The sequence below is a fragment of the Eptatretus burgeri genome, chromosome 6, assembly GCF_056783735.1.
Source record: "Eptatretus burgeri isolate ZD-2024b chromosome 6, Ebu_testis_v1, whole genome shotgun sequence".
Taxonomy (NCBI): domain Eukaryota; kingdom Metazoa; phylum Chordata; class Myxini; order Myxiniformes; family Myxinidae; genus Eptatretus; species Eptatretus burgeri.
The window spans coordinates 69,106,165-69,127,555 of NC_140966.1; the positions used below are offsets into that span (position 1 = coordinate 69,106,165).

The 21,391-nt window shown below is 43.1% G+C and overlaps 1 protein-coding gene across 10 annotated transcripts in view; it reads right to left on the reverse strand.

The window, feature by feature from the left end:
• The window catches only part of BTBD10 (BTB domain containing 10), a 148,890-nt gene that overhangs the window by 68,817 nt on the left and 58,682 nt on the right, over positions 1-21,391 (reverse strand). For all 10 annotated transcript variants that reach the window (XM_085885540.1, XM_085885541.1, XM_085885544.1 and 7 more), the window contains one exon: positions 14,486-14,741. In XM_085885540.1, the coding sequence (XP_085741666.1) occupies positions 14,486-14,741 (256 nt within the window). The remainder of the gene's footprint in view (positions 1-14,485; positions 14,742-21,391) is intronic.

The window sequence follows — 21,391 nt, forward strand, 5'->3', positions numbered from 1 at the left end:
TTGACCTCCGGCTCACAACCTGCGGAGACATGAATATCACTGCCAAGGTAAGTGAATCTATCCACGACCTCAACATCCTCACCACAAACAGACACAGACAGGACAGCAGCATCCAAGATGTCACCGAAAGCCTGGATCTTTGTTTTGACCCAAGAAATCCGTAATCCCAACGGCTCCGACTCCTCATTCAGCACCTCGAGGGCCCCCAAGAGGATGTCTAAAGTCTCCGCAAAGATGACTGCATCATCTGCAAAATCAAGGTCCGAGATCTTGACATTTGCCAAACGATGCACCGCAACTTGATCTCTCCGACATCCTCCCAAAAATCCAGTCCATACAAGTGCTGAAAAGTGTGGGGGCAAGTACACATCCCTGACGAACTCCAGTAACAACTGGAAATAAGTCAGAGGCGGTACCACCACACTTCACAGCACTCTCAGTACCAGAGTAGAGTTCAGACATCAGATCGATCAGTTTCGGTGGCACCCCACGAAGACCAAGAATCCTCCAGAGGACATCCCGATTCACTGAATCGAACGCTTTACAGAGATCAACATAGGCTGCAAGCAGCCCCTGCCGAAACTCTCGTCTGCGTTCAGTGAGGACACGAAGAGCAAGGATACGGTCAATCGTTGACCTCTTTGGTGTAAAGCCTGACTGCTCTGGACGCTGGTGCTCAAGCAGATGGTGGCGAACCCTATCAAGAATTATCCGAGCAAAGACCTTGCCCGGCACTGAGAGCAGCGTCACCCCTCGGTAGTTGTTGCAGTCTTGCCGATCATCTTCCAGTCAGTTGGGATGATGCCTGTGTTCCAGGCAGAGCACAAAACTGCATGCAACGACGCGAGTGCAGCATTTCCACCAGCCTTGAGAAGTTCAGCATGGATGCCACAGATCCCTGGAGCTTTGCCCCGTTTCAACTGGTTCACCGCAGCCCCTGTTTCCACAAGCGATGGTGGACCACAGTTGATTCGAGGGTCAGCAACAGGGATTGTAACACCCTTGACGTCCAACTCGACAGCTGGGGGATCAGCCTGGTACAACCGCTCAAAGTAACCGGCCCAGCGGGCCTTCACTTCAGACTCCTCTGTCAAGAGCCTACCACTCTCTGCTCGAACTGCAGTGCTCCGAGGGATGGGCTTGGATGAACGTAATGCGCGAATTCCCCTGTAAGCGGGACGAGAATCACCTGTCCACAGGTGATGCTCTACCCCCTCACAGATTCCTCGCACATAGGCCTCCTTGTCCACCCTCAGTGCACGTACAGTTTTACGCCTCAGCTCCCTGAACAGCTCAGCTCTGCCATTCAGCCTGGCCCTGCGACTCTGGTCAATGGTATCCAGTGTCCCTTGAGAGACAAAATTCTTCTTTGCCCTGCGGTGAACCTCCAAGGCATCCACCGGCAACATCAAGGACGGTGGTCTTGAAGGTGCTCCACAACTCTTCAGGACTCCCCCAAAGCACCCAGACCCCCAAGTGTCCACTCAGCCTGTTCGCAAACTCCTCAGCTACTCTCTCATCCCTGAGCTTGGCAACATCCAGCCTAGGCTGGGATGGTACCATTCTCCAGGATTTAAGGTGCAGCTTTAGAGTTGCTACAACAAGCCTGTGGTCAGTATTGAGGAACTGAGCACTCCGGTAGACCCTGCAATTCTGGATCATCCTCCAACGACCGTCAATGAGGACATGGTCAATCTCCTTTGCCACACCGCCAGCGTTGGAATACCAAGTCCAGCGATGAGCTTGCGGGCGCTGAAACCATGAACCAGCCACCCTAAGTCCATGACTTCTTGCAAAGTCAAGGAACTTAGTGCTATTCTGGTTCATAGTTCCTGACCCATGGGGACCAACACACACCTCATAACCATCCCTATCAGTTCCAGTCGATGCATTGAAATCCCCAAGACTAGAAGTGTATCTCGTCTGGGGCACTGATCAACCACAGACTCAAGTGTGGCGTAGAATGCATCCTTCACGGTAAGATCACTCGCCTCAGTCGGAGCATAAATAGAGACCAGGGAAATGACACCTAAGGAGTGACGAATCCTTAATCTCATAATACGCTCGTTGACTGGTGTTACCTCAATTATCATTGGGGGTCAGCTTATTGGACACAGCTACAGCAACTCCTTGGGTATGGTAACCATCAGAGCGACCAGACCAATAGTAGGTGTAACCACCCACCATTATCTCGCCGCAATCCGGGTCTCCGAACCTCAGAGAGAGCTGCAATCCCGATGTCCAAACGCTTGAGCTCAGATGATAACAGAGACAGGTGATCATCCTCTCTTAGGGGATAGGACATTCCAGGCACCCACCCGAAGGGACCGCCTCAGGTTAACCCAAGGAGACCGCCGTCTGGTGGACGACACCTCAGCACCACTCCGACACACTCTCCCGCAATCTGACCCAGGGATGTTACCCCGTGGTTTCCCTCCTATCAAAGATTGGGGGTCCCGAAGGCTTTGCCCCAATCCCATCATCCGGTGAGCTGCCCTGCGAAGGGAAGCTGCACAGGAGGTACTCCCACGGAGTGGGTTTTCAGATTTTTTTGCGTTTTTGCGTTTTGCGGAATGAAGCGTTTTACGGTGGCTGGAGTGCAAATCCTGCCACCAACCTCCTAATAAGAAGTAACCCAACTGCAGGAGGACGTCCGCAGACACAGTTGGGCACTAGATATGGATGGCCGTTGGCTCACAAGGAGCTCCTCCGCCCTTTGACAGGTTTTGTTTTTAATCCTGCTGGGTGTCCATATCCAAACACCCTCCTCACCAGAAAACCTGGTGGGGGAGACGGTTTAGTCGCCGACAACCCGACCATGGAACAGGTTAGTACAGGTTTACATGGTACCTGTAGCAGGTCACAGATCGAACCTGACCTGACAAGAGCCAAGCGACAAACATGAGTGAGCATTTCTGCCTCAAGGTGATCAAGGTTGCAAAGTTGTGTACAAACGAAGCAAGAATACAAAGTAAATACAAACTGTACTTTAGAAGAAACAATGCTTCTCAATTCAAACTGAGGGTAATATGAGAACACGTACTCGTGCTGTAAACTGCATGGAATACATTTGATGTAATGCGTGAACAGAAATCCGAAGCGTGACACGCAACAGCATCACCGCGCCCAAGGAGGGATTCTGACTTTGAGGTGTTCAGTCATAATCCCTCAGAGGGTAGCTTCGCACCGCTGGCCGCTCAGCAGATGCCCATGCCAAGTGTCTGAACCCACAGTTCCTCTCAGATCGAGCGGGGTTGCTGTCCCGACGACAAAATTACCAACAGGGTAAATCTAACCTGTCTCACCACACTAATTAGTCCTATAATGTTTATTAGATGGGGAATAAAGTTGTGGGCTCGCATGGTATTAAGTGGTACCTCATACCCCCCCCCCCCCAAACGTTTGTAATGTTATTTTTTATTTGTGGAAAACTTCTTAAAAGATGTGATTTAATTTCATGTAAACATATGAAGTCATCATTTACTTCTACATTTGACAGCCTCTGGATTAAAAAAAAAATAATAGCATTAAGAGGACATTCATGGATGCAAAATAACCACAAATTGTCGATATTTTGAAACTATAATGGTTGATAACACACCCTATAATAGTTGCACAATTACGAAACAATTATATATATATATATATATATATATATATATATATGAATATATATATATATATAAGTATATATGAATATATATATATATATATATATATATATATATATGAATATATATATATATATAAGTATATATGAATATATATATATATATATATATATACATATATATGTATGTACGTTTGATGTATAGAATGAGGGAATGTGGAAAACAAGTGAAGATGTCAGAGCTACTTAAATAATGAAATGAAAAGACTGAAGATGTTAGGCTAAAGAATCTTCCTTCAAAATTATTGCAAGATACCAATTATTTAAAAAAAAAAAACAAACAAAAAAAAAACAGTGATGGAGTGCCATGTTAAAGTGGAAGTAGTAGAGGGAGTTGAAGAAGTGGAGGGCGTTTGAGGAATAAGTGGAAGAAATGGAGGTGAAAGAAGTGGAAGAGAGAGACAAAGACAAAGACAAAGGAAAAAGCTTTCAAAGTGTTTGACTTGCACTCAATTTCTCCTGGATCCGAATCGGATAGCAAAAAAAAGTCCTGCATCCAAATTAGGTCGCAATAAAATAGACAATAAAATAAATAATAATAATAATAAAAATAATTTTGACAACAATGCACTGGTGACGAATACGATTCATATACAAGATTGCTGTCAATTCATTTACAAATGATCGTGTTAAGTGGTATATCGATGCTTTTAGTGCAGTTATAAAATAGGGCATATCGACAATTCAATATAAAATCAACACCTATTATTTCAGATTAGAGTTTGAGGCTGGATGGTAAAGTTAAAGGTGACAATGGCAAACCAGGAAGAATGGATGAGTACGAAGTCATAAGGTCCACTGACATAGCTGGAAACATGCCACCATGCGGCACTATAGAGCAAGGATGGACGATCATTTTGCATGGATTGACAGCCACATTTAACGATTTTCCACCTCCACGTTGAAGGTGTGGTTTAGGGTAAGGAGTTGGGCATTAGGTGCAAAGGTGGCAAGTGAGATTGGTTGGAAAAGTAGTGTGAACAAGACATAAGAGATCATGCTTTAGCAACTCAACCAAACAATTAAACTTGAATTTCACCAATAATGAACTGTCAATTTTAGATATCAACCAAAATGTAATGGATTTTAAAAAAATTTTTAAAGTAGTCTTCTCAAATCAACCTTCACAAATACAGACTTGCTGCTCACAATCACTCTTGCCTGCTTCTTGATTTTCCATAATTAAACCTTTAGTTTTTCACCTGTTGTCCAACTCTCAAATTTTCATGTCTTCATTTATTGTATGCACCACAAAATCTCACGTGTACATCCGAGTGTAAATGAAGCATTTGTTGGTGTTCTATATTTTAGCTGTGACTTGAGAGAGTGGGCGGTAAGCAACAGTGAAGACATACAATTCGTTGCCTCCGCCACCGAAGGTGGACAGAGTTTATGTATTCACCCGTTTGTTACTTGTGAAGAGGATTCACAAATATATTGGTTGGTCTGGTCTGTTATTGTCAGGCTGTCACCTACAGGTCACAATTTTGCTCCAATCTTCATGAAACAACCACCTGGTAGAGGTTGTCACAAGCGAGAAGTATATTGTTTTTGAGGTCAATAGATAAAAAAAAAAAAATATCAGACACGTCCACCGCTTGCGACTTTGTTATCGTACAAAGCAGGGCACGAATGCACCGCTCGCGACTTTGTATCGCATTTCCTCAATATATGACACATCGGTGTTCGCCCCGCGCACACGCTAGCAGAACCGGGCGAACGCGAGCACTGACCACGTGGGCCATGGTGGATCCGCGCTTACTACGCAAAACATGCATGGATTTAGCCATAACATCGTACCTTCGGCCCTCGCTGGCAGCAGCGGATTCCCCACGGATGGTGAACGTCTTCTAGTCTCTATGGCCAGCGAAGCTGCGATCGAGCAGGGGAATGTTGTACAGTGCGTGCCACGAGTGGAGCGGGCGCGTTGATCGGTGCTGGTCGGACGCCCGAGCGTGCATGCGGGCCCCTCGACCGGTCGCCAGGGCACAGCCTGGGGTGGGTTTGCGTGACGATTCGCGTGCCAATTTCTGTGTGGGCGATTCATGTCATGTCGTGGGGTCTGAGCGGAATATTTTCGCTGTCTGAGATGACCTTGCCGGAAAGGAAGTGGTGCAGTTTCCGGCGAAAGTTAACAGGCTGCGTGAGGGGTTGGGGCCAATCGGAGCGCACGATTCAGGTGATGACGCTTCGCTTCGGGGTGGCCCCCCCACCAAAAAATTCCTATAAAGGTCGGAGCGGTCCCTCCACCTTTATCTCTCTTGCATCGCCCTCACGACGTTGACCCCACTCGCCAACCTGGTACCGCCTTCCACTCCACCCACACACTCTGGACTCCTCCCCTTCTCCACTCAAGCCCCTTCTTCAAGAACATGGTCTCCACACACGCTGCTGAAGCCAGAGATGACGTGCCAGCTGTCGGGTATCGCACCATGGAGCATTCCCCCCCCCCCCCAAAAAAAAACGTATTGGTGGCGTGCTCGTGCAATCAAGAACAAAGGTACCGAGATCGTAACCTCAACTCCTCTCCATTCTTGTTTCAATACTTTCTCTTCGTCGGGTTTTGTATGCGTGTGTGCGTGTGTGTGTGTGTGTGTGTGTGTGTGTGTGTGTGTGTGTGTGTGTGTGTGTGTGTGTGTGTGTGTGTGTGTGTGTGTGTGTGTGTGTGTGTGTGTGTGTGTGTGTGTGTGTGTGTGTGTGTGTGTGTGTGTGTGTGTGTGTGTGTGTGCGCCCTGGCGCCTGTCTGCTTAAATAAGACTGCAGAAGATCGTTATTGTTATCATTATTATTATTTTCACGTTAAGTCTGCTCTGTATCCGCTTTTGTAAGATGCTTGTTTATTTGCTGCACCACATCTCTCTCTCCCCTATCGCTGCACAACACACCCCAATAAATCTTGATCGTGCCACATACCATTCCTCACCCATTGTTAACAAATTATTATTAGAAATGCTCCCAGCTCGTTTTTGTGGTTTCTTTCATTGATCCAGCATGGTCCAAATCCTAGCTTAGCCGGGACTTGAATCCCAATGATGTTCCTTTTAGCCGGTACATCCTTGGCAGTGTCGCTCGGCTGCATCTGATCCGGTAAAGTGATCCGACCCGGTAGGGTGATCCGGTTCGGACAAGGCGCACAGAGGGTGTGTTCCCCGGTAATTGAATCACATGATTAATTAGGTAACCCGATTAACCCATAGACGGGAGGACCCCAGGTCACGCGGTTGAGTTATTGGCGTCCACCGTCGGTTAAGCGACCCTCTGCGTCACGGAATTATCCGTGTGCGACTGCCTACAATTCCGGGGAGTCTGGTGGGAGCTGAGAAAGCTTCTCTCCCATGGATGGCGAACATCTCATCTCTACGGCTAATAGCCAGTGGTCTTCTCACCCGACCCCTGGTCTGCAACAACATATGTATATATATATATATATATATATATATATATATATATATATATATATATATATATATATATATATATATATATATATATATATATTCTTCTTCTTCTTCTTTCGGCTGCTCCCGTTTTGGGGTCGCCACAGCGGATCATCCGTATGATCCGCATCGTGATTTGGCACGTTTTACGCCGGATGCCCTTCCTGACGCAACCCTGGTCGCCTCTTACGACACAGGGATATGGTACACCTATTTTAACCGGGGTATACACCGGCCCAGTACACTGGTACTCATTTGGCCGACCTCGGAAGGATGACAGGCTGAGTCAACCCCCTGGTATATTAATTCAGTGGCCCAACGGGGCTTGAACTCAGGACCTTTTGGATCCCAAGCCGCTGCCCTAACCACTGCGCCATCACCAGGCTTATATGTATACATATATATATATATATATATATATATATATATATATATATATATATATATACGCACATATATATATATATATATATATATATATATATATATATACACATATACATATATATATACACATATACATATACATACACATATATATATATATATATATATATATATATATATATATATATATATATATATATATATATATATATATATATATATATACACACACATATACATATATATATACACATATACACATACATACAGTATATACATATATATCTATATATATATATACATACAGTATATACATTGGGGTGGTCCAAAAATAGCAAAAATAAATTTTGGGGAGACCTAATTTTTCAATCAATGGAATTACAAACTATTGGAATATTTCGTCTCATTTACCAAATACCACTATCATCTCCGCCTCTATTGCTGTCTCCACTCCCGCCTGAACTTATTTCTAGCCGGCCCAACATCCAGTGTTTTAGATTCAACGATTCACAAAAAATATGTTAGTTATTTATTTAGTTATTATTATATTAAATTAGGGTATGGTGAGATGTGAATCCGTACACTTCTGAACTTCCTCGGTGAAAATGGACTGCATTTTCGAACTCAGTGGGGTCGATTTGCTCTAAGAAATGTTTAGACGGACAACAAATTAATTTTCGATTGGAAAATATCGAAATGAGTAGGATTAGTTACTCAACTCCAGTAATGATAAATCTTGTTTTCGGTCATATTTTCGAAATGGTAGTGAATTCAATGTCAGTGCAGTCATTTCTTAGAGTAAATCGACCCCATAGAGTTTGAAAATGCACTCCATTTCCACCTTGGACATCCAGAAGTACCCGTACCTGACCATACCCTAATTTAACCAACTCATGAAACTAAAAGTTGTCATATGGAGCGACCTCTAAATCACCTCCGATCAAGCTAAACAATTGTATGTGCGTTATTGGATCATATTAGAATAATTTTAAGCTTGTGGAGCAACGTTCTATTTTTTTTCAACTTTTTTGGACCACCCTAAGATACATATATATATACCATATATAGAAACATTCGAACCTGGCCTGCCGCCGTCGACACGGTGAGGAAAGCAGCACAATTGTCATGTTCATGCTGAAGCAAATTTGTTTGTGCACTGAAGAAGGCGGAATTTTGCGAGCTTCCCGCGCAGGACCGAGTTCGATCACTCAAGCTCATGAGACCACTTCTGGACCCGAAGTTAAGTGCCAGAATAAAGGAGGGATTTTTTTTTCGTTTTTTAAATCTTTCCCCCTTGTCCGTTTTTGTTTGTGTGTGTGAAAGCGCCTCAAAATTATGTTTCATTATTATCCTGTTTTGATTTATCTTCTTCTTTCGGCTGCTCCCGTGAGGGGTCGCCACAGCGGATCACCCGTATGATCCGCATAGTGATTTGGCACATGTTTTACGCCGGATGCCCTTCCTGACACAACCCTGGTCGCCTCTTACGACACAGGGATATGGTACACCTATTTTAACCGGGGTATACACCGGCCCAGTACACTGGTACTCACTTCGCCGACCTCGGAAGGATGACAGGCTGAGTCAACCCCCTGGTGTATTAATTCAGTGGCCCAACGGGGCTTGAACTCAGGACCTTTTGGATCCCAAGCCGCTGCCCTAACCACTGCGCCAACACCAGGCTCCTGTTTTGATTTATCTCCATTATAAATATCTGATTTATGTCATTAAACCCTCATTTATTAGGATTACTTGTGTCTGTATTTGTTGTAGGTTCGAGTATCAACTAACAGTTCCTCAATCCTCCTCACAGCTCAGTTCCTCAATACTGTCCACAGGCTTGTTGTAGCAACTCTGAAGTTGCAGCTTAAATCCTGGAGAATGGTACCATCCTAACCAAGGCTGGATGTTGGGAAGCTGAAGGATGAGAGGGTAGTTGAGGAGTTTGCGAACAGGCTTTGTGGGGATTTGGGGCGGTCTGGGTGCTTTGGGGAATCTTGAAGAGTTGTGGAGTGCCTTAAAGACCACCATCCTTGATGTTGCGCGTGGAAGTCTTGGAACTCACTGGAGGGCGAAGAAGAATTTTGTCTCTCAACGGACACTGAATACCATTGATCAGAGTCGTAGGGCCAGGCTCAATGGCAGAGCTGAGCTGTTCAGAGTTGAAGCATAAAACTGGATGTGAACTGAGGGCAGACAAGGAGGCCGATGTGCAAAGAATCTGAATGGACAGAGCATCACCTGTGGTGAAATTATTCTCGGCCAGCTTACAGAGGTATTTTTGCGTTGCATTCTTCCAAAGCCCTCCCTCGGTGTACTGCAGTTAGAGTGGAGGGTAGTGGGCTCTTGACAGGATTCTGAAGTGAAGGTCCCCTGGGCCGGTTACTTTGAGCGGCTATACCAGGCTGACCACCAGTTGTTAAGTTGGACATCAGGGGTATAAGCTATCCCAATTGCTGAACCCCCAATAAACTGCAAACCACCTTCATTTGTGGAAACACAGGCTGCAGTGATCCAGTTAAAAGAGGGGTAAAGCTCCTGTGATCTGTGGCATCCAAACTGAACTTCAAGGCTGGTGGAAATGCTGTACTCGTGTCATTACATGCAGCTCTGTGCTCTGTTTAGCATGCTGCTCTCAGTGCTGGGCAAGGTCTTTGCTCGGATAATTCTTGATAGCGTTCGCCACAATCTGCTTGAGCACCAGGGAATAGAGCAGTTGGGCTTTACGCCAAAGAGGTCAACGATTGACAAAAAAATTTGCCCTTTGGGTTCTCACTGATCACAGATGAGAGTTTTGGCAGAGGCTGCTCACAGCCCTTGTTGATCTCCACAAAGCGTTTGATTCAGTGAATCGGGATGCCCTCTGGAAATTCTCGGTCTTTGTTGCGTGCCACCAAAACTGATCAATTTGATTTCTGAACTATACTCTGGTCCTGAGTGTGCTCCAAGGTGTGGTGGTTTCATCTCAGACATATTTCCAGTTGTTACTGGAGTTTGTCAGGGGTGTGTACTGCCCCTCCCCCCCCCCACACTTTTCAGCACATGCATGGGATGCATTCTGAGGAGGCTGCCTGAGAGATCAAGCTGCGGTGCATCATTTAGGAATGTCAGGATCTCTGACCTTGATTTCCCGGATTATGCAGTCATATTTGCGGAGATGCTGGATATCCTTCTGTGGAGTGCTGAATGAGGAGTCGGAGCCACTGGGTTTACGGGTTTCCTGGATCAACATGAAGATCCATGCTTTCAATGACATCTTCGATGCTGCTTTCTTGCCTGTACCCGTTTGTGGTGAGGACGATGAGGTCACGGAGAAATTCACTTAACCTGAGCAGGGGATGGCCAGACGGAGGCCCCTGGAGTACGGGTAAGGTGGACGCATCCCATCGCTACTTCCTCCAACATCAACTCATCCTGGGAATTCTTTAAAAGAAATTTGCTCTCCCTCATGCACAGATTTATCCCCTCTCGTCTTCAGTTGGCCCACCCTTCCTCCCGCCCTTGGTTCACTGAAGCTTGTGGCGAGGCAGTTGTCCTGAAAAAAAACAAAAAAAAAACTTGCCTTTGCCTCATGGAAAGCAAACCCAACTGTGTATGGTTCCTTCCATAAAGCTCGGAACAAGGGTATCTACCCTCAGGAGAGCCAGAAAACAACATCTTTCTAATCTAAAGTCTGAACTCTCAAACCTCTCTTCCTCCTCCAAATCCTGGTGGCATCTAATCAAACCTGTTTCTTGTCTATGTTCCCCCTCCATACCCTCCCTTACCTCAAATGGCCACACTGCTGACACCGCAATGAAAAGGCTGAATGCCTAAACTCTGTGTTTGCATCAAAATATTGTGTCTGAAACCCATCGCTTTCTGTACCCACCTTACCCAGTCGCACCCAACCCACCCTGGACTCTGTGTCCTTTACTTCTGACAAAGTGGAAAATTTGGTGTCAAACCTCGACTCGGATTCTGCAACCGCTCCAGAAAGCATCAGCCCACTTGTCCTGAAAACCTGCTCCTCTGCTCTTGCTCACATTCACCCTCTCATTCAGCCTGGTGTTGGCTCAGTGGTTAGGGTGGCAGCTTGGGATCCTAGGGTCCTGAGTTCAAGCCCAATCGGCCGCTGAATTAATACATCAGGGGGTTGACTCAGCCTGTCATCCTTCCGAGGTCGGCGAAATGAGTACCAGTTCCAGTGTGTGTATTGGTAGAGGGGCACTGCATCAGTGACACGGTCATGCTTCAAGAAATGATAGCTACCTCGGCAGCTAAGCTGCCATACGACCACGACCACCACCACCCTCTCATTTGCTCAAGGTCATCTGCCATCTGCTTGGAAATCAGCAAACATTACTGCCCTGCGCAAAAACAGATCCCTGCAACAAGACCAATCAACCTTCTCTCAATCATCAGCAAGGTTATGGAATACATCATCGCTTCAGACATTAAATCCTTCCTCTTCTCCAATAAAATGATTTCCGATTATCAATTTGGTTTCAGACCAGGTCACTCTACCCTGGATATGCTGCTTCTGCTGTTCCAACAATGGATGGAGGTACTTGATGCCAGACATGAAAACGAAGCCAAATCCCGAGACATCGCACGTGCTTTGACACGGTCTGACACCCTGCCCTGCTCACCAAACTCTGTTCCTATGGTATCCAATGCCATCTCCACTCATGGCTCGCAGACATCCTCTCCTGTTGCAACCAGCGCGTGGTCCAAAATGGAGTTCTTTCATCCCCCCCTTCCTGTCTAGGCTGGAGTTCCTCAAGGTAGCATTCTGGGCCCTGTTCATTTTCTGGTTTTCATCAATGATCTCTCCGACTCTGGAAAATCCTCTTTAACTCTTTGCTGATTACTCCACCCTCTGCCGTACAATGTGTCATCCCTCAGATTGGCAAGCAGCAGCCTCTCTTCACTCTCTGCAAACCTGGATAAAATCACAAACTGGGCCAACACGTGGAACATGTCTTTCAATCCTGACAAATCTTACACTCTCACTATGTCTCTCCGAAAGAACCGTTTGGAACCCCACCCCTATCTACTTTCTCAACAACCCTCTGGAAGAAGTCCTTTCATTCAAGCTTCTGGGTCTCACTATCTGCCATGATCTTTCCTGGGAAAGCCACATTTCCAACCTGGCCTCCAAAGCCAGTCATGCTTCAAGAAATGGCCTCACTTTCCAACCTGGCCTCACTCTATTCTTTCCCATTCTTCCCTCCAGGCTTTCAAAACAGCTGTTCACCACCACCTCTTATCTTCCCCCATCCAAATCCTCGATCTTTTCTACCCCCGATAATCCACCCAAGCCCACTTCCTTCATTTCTCCTGCTTTCCTTCCTGAAAGTCCCTGAAATGTCCATCTTCTCTTCACCATGTTCCCCGTCCCATCCCCATCCCTCTCCCTTCCACAGTTCACCTAATGTGTCTGTTCCCCACTGTTTTGTCCCTTCCACTCCCGCCCCTCTTGTCTCATGCCTCCTTGCTGTGAGTTGTGTGTTTGCTCTCATACGAGCCTCGACCAAGGTATACAAAAAAAAAATAAAAAAATATAAAAAAAAGCCAGTCGCCGACTGGGAAACCTCCGTCGTGCAAAGTCCTTCCTCGGCCCACCTGAGCTCCTGATCACATACAAAGCTTTCGTCCGCAGCCTGATGGAGTACTGCTCTCCCCTCTGGGCTGGTGCTCCTGCCCCTCACCTTTCTCGGCTTCACGCTGTGGAAACCAAGGCATTTAGGATCATTGGTATCTCACGCGATGAGGCCGAGCCTTTGGGCCATTCACTCTCTCACCGCAGGTAAGTCAGTGGTCTTTCTGTCTTCTACCATCTGCTCTCCGGTCTTGCCCACCCTGCTCTGTCTGCGATTTGTCCTCACCAAATTTCCGCAGGGCGCTCAAGATCCGCCAACAATCCCCTTCTTGTAAAACTACGAAAATCACTAATCACTGCTCACCTTCACTCTTTCATTCCTCTTTTTCCACACCTTTGGAACAAACTCGCACACTCTGTTCAATCCCATTCTTCCCTCCAGGCCTTCAAAACAGCTGTTCACCACCATTTCTTATCGTCCCCCATCCAAAACCTCGATCTTTTCTACCCCTGATAATTCACCCCAAATCCACCTCCTTCAAATTCCCTGATTTCCTTCCTAAAAGTCCCTGTTGTGTCTATCTTGTTTATCCTGTGTTCCCCACCCCGCCCCTCTTGTCTCATGCCCCCCTTGCTTTTTGTTGCATGTTGGCTCTCATACGAGCCGCGACAATGTATACGAAAAATGAAAAGAAAACAAAAACTACAATTTGTTTCGTGATTCTTCACAATTGAGAGATCAGGTCAAAAAATTATATGTAGAACGATATTTTAAAATATTGTGGATGGGTTACGACAAAACTTGGTGGATGAGTTGGGTAGGTGCCAAAAACAAGTACATTCGGTTTTGGCTAAGGTCCGGATACAGATCCAACCAACCAAAACAAATCGTTTAGCCTGGCAAAGGTATGCACTTTACTCAGTGCCATTCTCGTTTATTTGGGAATTCCAACGCTGAATAATACTATTACTTTCAAATACCCAACAAAATATTTTATTTTATAATAATCAACCCTTTCAATCCATTTTCTTGGAGCCACATCTATTAAACCTTTCCACCATTTTGTATTTTCCCCAAGTAGCACTTTCATAACACCAAGATGAATAAAGAACATTCATTCGCACAAACAATACATTATAAACAGGACTTTTTTGTTTTTTCTTTACACAGAAACAAAAAATTATAAACTGAGAAACACCCACAAGCAAAAAATATCAATAAAAAAATTCTAGGAATCAAACTGACAAATGTTTCATCAAAAATTTGCAAACATTACAAAAGCTTTCACTTCAATTGCTTTGGTCAATTGTTGTAATGGTTCAGCTTTCTCACATGCAAATCAAGCAGGTCACTCTACTTTTTTTTTTAAAGAGAGCAAAAATGGCAAATTTATGAAGGCTACTCACCGGCCAAGCATAGTGTTTGGGTGGGCTGTAAAAACACCAGGATCCACAATGAAGCGAGTGTTGTCTACAATTAGCGAAACACGCTCTTGTCCTCTCATGCCTCGTGCACCTTCTGCTACCACAACAGTTAGTTCCTCTTTGGTACCCATGTTCCCTGAAGCTTTGCACAAACTTCTGCAGTCACCAGCACTCAGTGAACCACGGCTTGGTCTGGGGCTGGAAGGTCGGGAAGGACGACCACTATCACTGTGTCGCTCTAAACAGTAAGGAGAAAAGAAGGGCAACAAAACAACAAAGTAGTAGTTACCATATGAAGATCACAAGGGGAAAACCAGTGATGTCACTTTTTATAAATTTCAGGGTTATTGCACCTGCCAATAGTTGGCAACATAAGGTTTCCTCTCACAATATTACTTTAACAAATAACCAGGGGTGTCACATAATTTATATGGTATAAAGTTTAGCCGTGCAATGAAAAAACAAGTGTTGTCAAAGCTGAACAAGTAGAAACCCAGAGTTGTCAGAGCTTTACTCCTGGTTATCTCCCTTTCATTCATGTTAACTGTTCCACCATAATATTCAGTTGAGAAACTAAAAAATGAAAGGTTGTAAAACTTTCACAGCATAAACTCTGAGCACGACAATGGCCTATTTGGTTATATCATGGGCTCCGTAGTTGGTGCATATCGTGGTTCAAGCCTGGTCAAACCTTTATTGTGACTTTTATGGAACCCATGCCGTGGCTTAATGGTTAGTGCATCTGAGTACCCATCCTCATTCGATGTACCCACCGCCCAATCAACCTGCTCAGGTATATGAGGGAGTCACATGAGGTGACTTCGGCTATCGCGGGGGTGGTTTATCCTTGGTTTCCTCCCGGTTTTCCATCATATTAAGTAGTACGGAGTAAGAAATGGAGAATCCGTCGTCATATAAGCGAAATACCCTTGAGTATGGCGTTGAACACCAATCAAACAAAAAAAAAAAACAATGACCGTTTAATGTTGAAAAAAATAATCTGTGATCACCAAAGTCATGTAATGTATGCTAATAACCAACAAGCATGAATTTGCTACACATCCTGGGTTAAAATTGCATGGCAATTATTAAACAAAGGGAATAACCAGTGATGTCAGTTTGCAACATTGATTTGTTCTTTGCTCTTGAATTAAATAACACAGAAGCTTGGCAAATGCTACATGCTTAATTTGATCGGCCAATGATCACTTCCTTTTACTGGAAAAGAAATCTATATGACAGTTAATAAACAGTCCACCAAAGTCTTGAAATTTTGTTTTTCAGTTTCTTCAAAATTGACTTATCCTGACATCTCTGGTTTTCCCCTTGTGGTCTATATATATATATATATATATATATATATATATATATATATATATATATATATATATATATATATATATATATATATATATATATATATATATATATATATATATATATATATATATATATATATATATATATATATATATATTGACTTTGAAACAAGGAAACATACTTGAGAATCCAAAATTTAGAAATGCAATTTCTTTTTCTCTGCCGACAACAGAAACAACTTTCCAACAAGACCGCGTTAAAAATGCAGAGCTTCACCAGAGTACGTATATTACAGTAGATATGTGAAAGTGGAAACTCACAATCTGTGCAGATATGCACGTCGAACCAAACACTCAGACGCAGATTACAAAAGCCTCTCAAGGCACTGAGAACCAGTCAGGCTAACTAGAATTGTAACATTTCTGATACCTCCAACACAGACGGGACCATAAATTAGGATGTGTATTGTCAATTTTGTTGCAGCCTTCCACCGTCAGGAATAAATAAATAAATAAATAAGCAAATTGGAGAAAGCACTGGAAGGTAGCTTGATGAAGAAACATTCTAAAACCAATGTAAATATGCAAATCATACATTGTAAATCTTTTTGAACTGCAATAGTTGTAAGATTTATAATTCATCATAACAATAATGAATGAGCTAAGGTAAGCAAAACAATTTAATAGAATACCATGGGAGAATGGCAGGCTGATTGAACAAAGTTGTTTTATGTCATTGGGTTGTTTGCTAGGTACTGCAAGCAGAAATTAGGTTGCACACACTTTACGTAAAAGCAACACAATTTGCACAGCAGTGTGACATACTTATGAGATGTATGTGAGGTCACTGGCTGTGATGGAGTTCTTGGATTACAAAGTGGCTTCCAACAGCCAAGAACGAATTTGCAAGGCATAGACTACGTTAGCCGGAATCTCGAATAAACATCCATGCCATTCCTCACATCACAAATTAATAAATAAACACAAGTTTCACAAATGATAAATGATCTAGCAGGGGTGGGGGAAATCAGTGACATATCGAGCTCTGACCTATGACCCAGAGAATACAGAAAGTGTTCCAATATGAAAGATAACACATGACAGCACTTTTCACAGAATATTTCTTTAACAGTTTAAAAAACACATAATTGCAACTGGTGCAAGAAAACGATCAAAACGAGTGATGTATTGAAAACAGTACAAGCAAGAGCCTAGGGCAAAAAAAAAAAAACTATCCTTAAAACAACACCTTGAAAAACCTTTTTCAAAATAGGGAAGAGGTAAGAAGTAATAGATGCTCATTGGAATATTTAGTTTGTGCAAATATGATGCGTATAAAAAAAAAAGAATGAAAATAATTTTAAAAAAAAGCATACCTGCCAGTGGTACTCATTTGTGGAGTTGTTCTGCTCTGAGCTTCAACTCTGAATTTCAAGGAAAACTTTCATGAAATTTGACACTCAGAATTACTCAATCAATACACGTTTTCTTTTTTCCTCACTTTACAGCCTGATGTACAGAAATGTACCATCAAGCTGAAATAAAACCAAGGTGAAACACTTTGGTTTTGTATTGTTTGTTTGGTATAGATAATCTCGCCTCATGGAAGAGTGAAAATGTTACTTTTTTCCTTCTTCTTTGGACCACTGTTAGTTTTGTGACATTTCTCTATGTCCTCAGCAAGACGGGTGGAAGTTCCTCGGCATGACTGATCGTCATTTGATTCATTAATCATGCGAAAGCTTAACACATGCAAGTACAAAAATCAAAAAATAATTTTCATGAACAATTTTACCATATATAAATACCAACTACAAAGCAGCCCGTCTGCGTCCGATTTGTACTCAAAATAAACAATGACAAACACAGCTAAAAAAAATAGAAGGGCACTCAGTAGAGCGCATACCTCCACCCTGTCATGCCCGATCGAACATATCCACACGAGAACATATCCCGTCTAATATTTTTGAAATATCATGCGATATATCGTTTTTGGCCCAATCTCTCAATGGTGAAGAATCACTTTAGTAATTAAATAAATATTGCATCCAGATCTGGATTTGGATCTTCACCAAAATCGAATAAATTCGTCCCTGTCACACAACGAAGCAATTCACCAAGTTTCATTCGAATCCGCCCACAACTTTTGGAGCCATCTTGCACACAAACAAACAGACAAAGACAGAAAGGGGTGAAAACATAACCTCATTCACCTTCGGTGGTGGAGGTAAAAAAAAATAAATTTAAATTAAAAAAAAAAAAAAAAAACGAGCTCAAAAGGTAAATAAATAAACACACAAGCAATTTAAAGAATAAACACTCAGCCATCTCATGCTGTGCAGCAGTGAATGTGTGGAGAGTTATTTCCACTTTCTATAAATTTACCCTTTTACATTTGCCCAATTATTAATTTGTCTTCTCCATATTCTCAAAATAAAGGTTTCTTGAAAATTTGAATACAAAAGCTCAAATGGTAAAAAAAAGAAAAAAAAGTTATGGCTGTGACAGACAGAGACATAAGCGATTGCAAAACCCATGAAAGGGGAGGTACAACTCCCAGATTTGTGACAAAACAAATTATTGGCACTGCCAGTTCACTACCTCTATGGTACAAATGAGTGAGAACCAAACAAATACATATTTTCCTTGATCATCGCAGTATGGGAAAGAGTAGACGTGCATAAACTTTCATCAAGATGAGGCTTTGACCTTGCTTTTCAATTCTAAGGCCTATGTCCTTGACTCCAGCAGCACATGCACAAGAACCAATCCTTCACAAAAACATTTCTGGAATCCTATTCGAAAATAAGAAACAGCTGACCAGGTGCAGTGTTTCTGTTTGCCTGGACTTGAGAGCACAGTTTATATAATCACTGCCTAAAAACCACAAAAGACAAGAAAATTGAGATTAATGCAATAGATAAATAAATAAATATATTACAAAACTAAACCTATTTTTAAAACACGATCTAGGGCTTGAAGTGCACCTCTCTCTCTCTCTCTCTCGCGCGTGCGAGCACGCATGCACACACAGCTCATTTGAGGTGAGACATCTACGAACCTGTTGGAGATGGGTGATGGGTAACTTGCTCGTGATAACTGATTGCAGTCAGTCAACATCGGATAGATGAGCAAAGCTTGCATACAGGTACAACATACTCCAACAATATCCAGTTGATTTCTGACATCGGCTACAGATACATCTTGCTTTGCCATCTTTCAACTTCAAGCATCGCTCCATCAACTTCAATGTGCAAAATATCGTTCGTGACACGTTGAATAACTTTGAGAGGATACAATGCATTGGTGGTGTTGGTGATTTGCAACAAAATTTGAAACAAGACGTCAATCACGCTTCTTTGCAAAGAATTGAAAAGTGAGTGGTGCAGTGGGTTGTACTTTGCAATTCACGCACAACCCCCCCCCCCAAAGAAAAAACATCTGAGTCAGACAGCGTGTTCCCCAAAACTACAAGGTTGAACAACGAATGCCATCTACTAAACACAACATAAAGATATTCAGGTTTTCAAGGTGACATCACAAGGCATTGTTTTTAAGAATGCAAAATATGTGCAATGCACGATATGTCACAGCCCACTGCACCAAAGGGTTAAAAGAATGTCACAACTACGTCGAAAAGGAGGAAAATTACTGCAAATGCTTCGTCCATTTTATCATCATTATGATTCGATGAAACTCACTCGAAAGCCACAGCAATACTGCACAGGAAACACACGGTCCATCTGCTTAAAAAAGTACGATTGAACGTCTGAATGGAGAACATTATTTAGCGATGACCACCAAAATGGCACAAGGCCACTTGCCGGTTTGCTGCACAGAAGGGTTGGCAGTGTTTTCCTCAATGAAGACAGTTGGTGATAATCATGATGAAAAATGCATCTCTTGGGGATGATGCAAGATAGAGAAGTACGAGGGCTTCAACAAGACCTTTATTATCCCCACGTCAACTGTTGTGCTTAAATTCCCCAAAACTGGTCATTCCGATCAACAAACGGCAAGAAAGTACCAGAGCAGGATCACATTTTGACCCCAGGCTCTTGCCCCAGAGGGTGGAGACTTGGAATCAAAGGTGTCAAAAACGGGGAAAACATTAATAACTCAAAATTTGACATTGGGTTATACAAAAGTCTCTGTCTCTTCTCAAAAGTCTCATTGGGTTCGTCTCTTCGACCACCGTTAAGCTACTGGTGGAGCTTTTTGCCATCTTTCAGCTTTGCTTTAGGTGGGAAGCATACAGATTTGCGATGGCATGCCATCGACTTCATTAGATTTCCATTTCTAAAGCAGGAAAAAGGACGAGCGATTTAAAAAAACTAAATAAATAAAGCATACACATACTGTATATTCAACAGCCAGGTCAAAATACAGTAGGTGGGATGTGAGGGTAGCTATTTTGGCAGTAGAGCAGACAGTCCTTCTGCATTCTGTGCCAACAGTCTGGACTTTCCAGAATGAAGTTTGGTTACATTTTAGTGCTTAGATTTGGACAAGGTACTTGTTTTTTTTTTCGAGAATCTATAAATTGTTGCTTAGTTAAGTCATTTCCCTTAACAGGAGTGAGATGTCATAAAAGTTGAGTAATATGTCAAACACAATCAGCTGATGAGCCAAAATAGTTGATGTAAAACAAGATAAAAAATAAAAAATAAAAAAACAAGAAAGATGTCGTGCATCACACGATACTTGAGAAACCCAAACAAGATGCTTCGATGTTTTGATTGGTGAAACAATTCAGTGACCCAACACACAAATTCTGTTCAACCGAGCAGAGTACCCAACCTCTGAGTGGGTGGAGATTGCACATTACTTGCTGAAAAAAGAATAGTCTGTGTTTTGCAAGAAGACTATAGATGTTTATGTGGTGTGTATCTAAAGTGATCCAACATGTCCACGGGTCTAAAGGTGTTTACGGTGTTTGCAGGGTCTTAGATGTCCAAAGGGTCAAAACGCCTAAGGGTCAGGGGGTTTAAGTAGTCAAAAAGGACATAAAAGTCTTCAAGAGTCTCAAGGTCTAAAGAGTTTAAATGGATCAAGGGATCAAAGCGGTCTAAAATTGTCAAAAAAGGTATGTTCCAATAGTCTGTAATTAATAGACGTAGTCAAGGTCCAAAAATAATTAACTTACTCACGGACAAACTCATGCTCAAACGGTACCATAATTAATCGACATTCGTACGAGTTGACCAAGGCTTCACCAGCAACCCGAGGTGTTGCACCATATCTATCTACAATTCCAGCAATCTCTGTGTGTGTGTTTGTCTGTCTGTCTGCGACCGCCGTTTCTCGACGACCGCCGGTCCGATATCATTGAAACTTGCCAGGAATATTGCCGGGGACCCGCGGATGTGCCTTTGAGGTTTGATATCGATCGGACGAGCGGTTCCCAAGTTTCGGCCATTTTACTGCTTTTTCAGTGTTGAAAAGGTGTATATATGGCAGCTGAAGGTGTTGTTCCACCTTCTCACCTTATCATACCAATTTTTTCCCAAATTATTAATAACCGGACGATAACCGGTCCGATCGGATTGAAACTTGCCAGGAATATTGC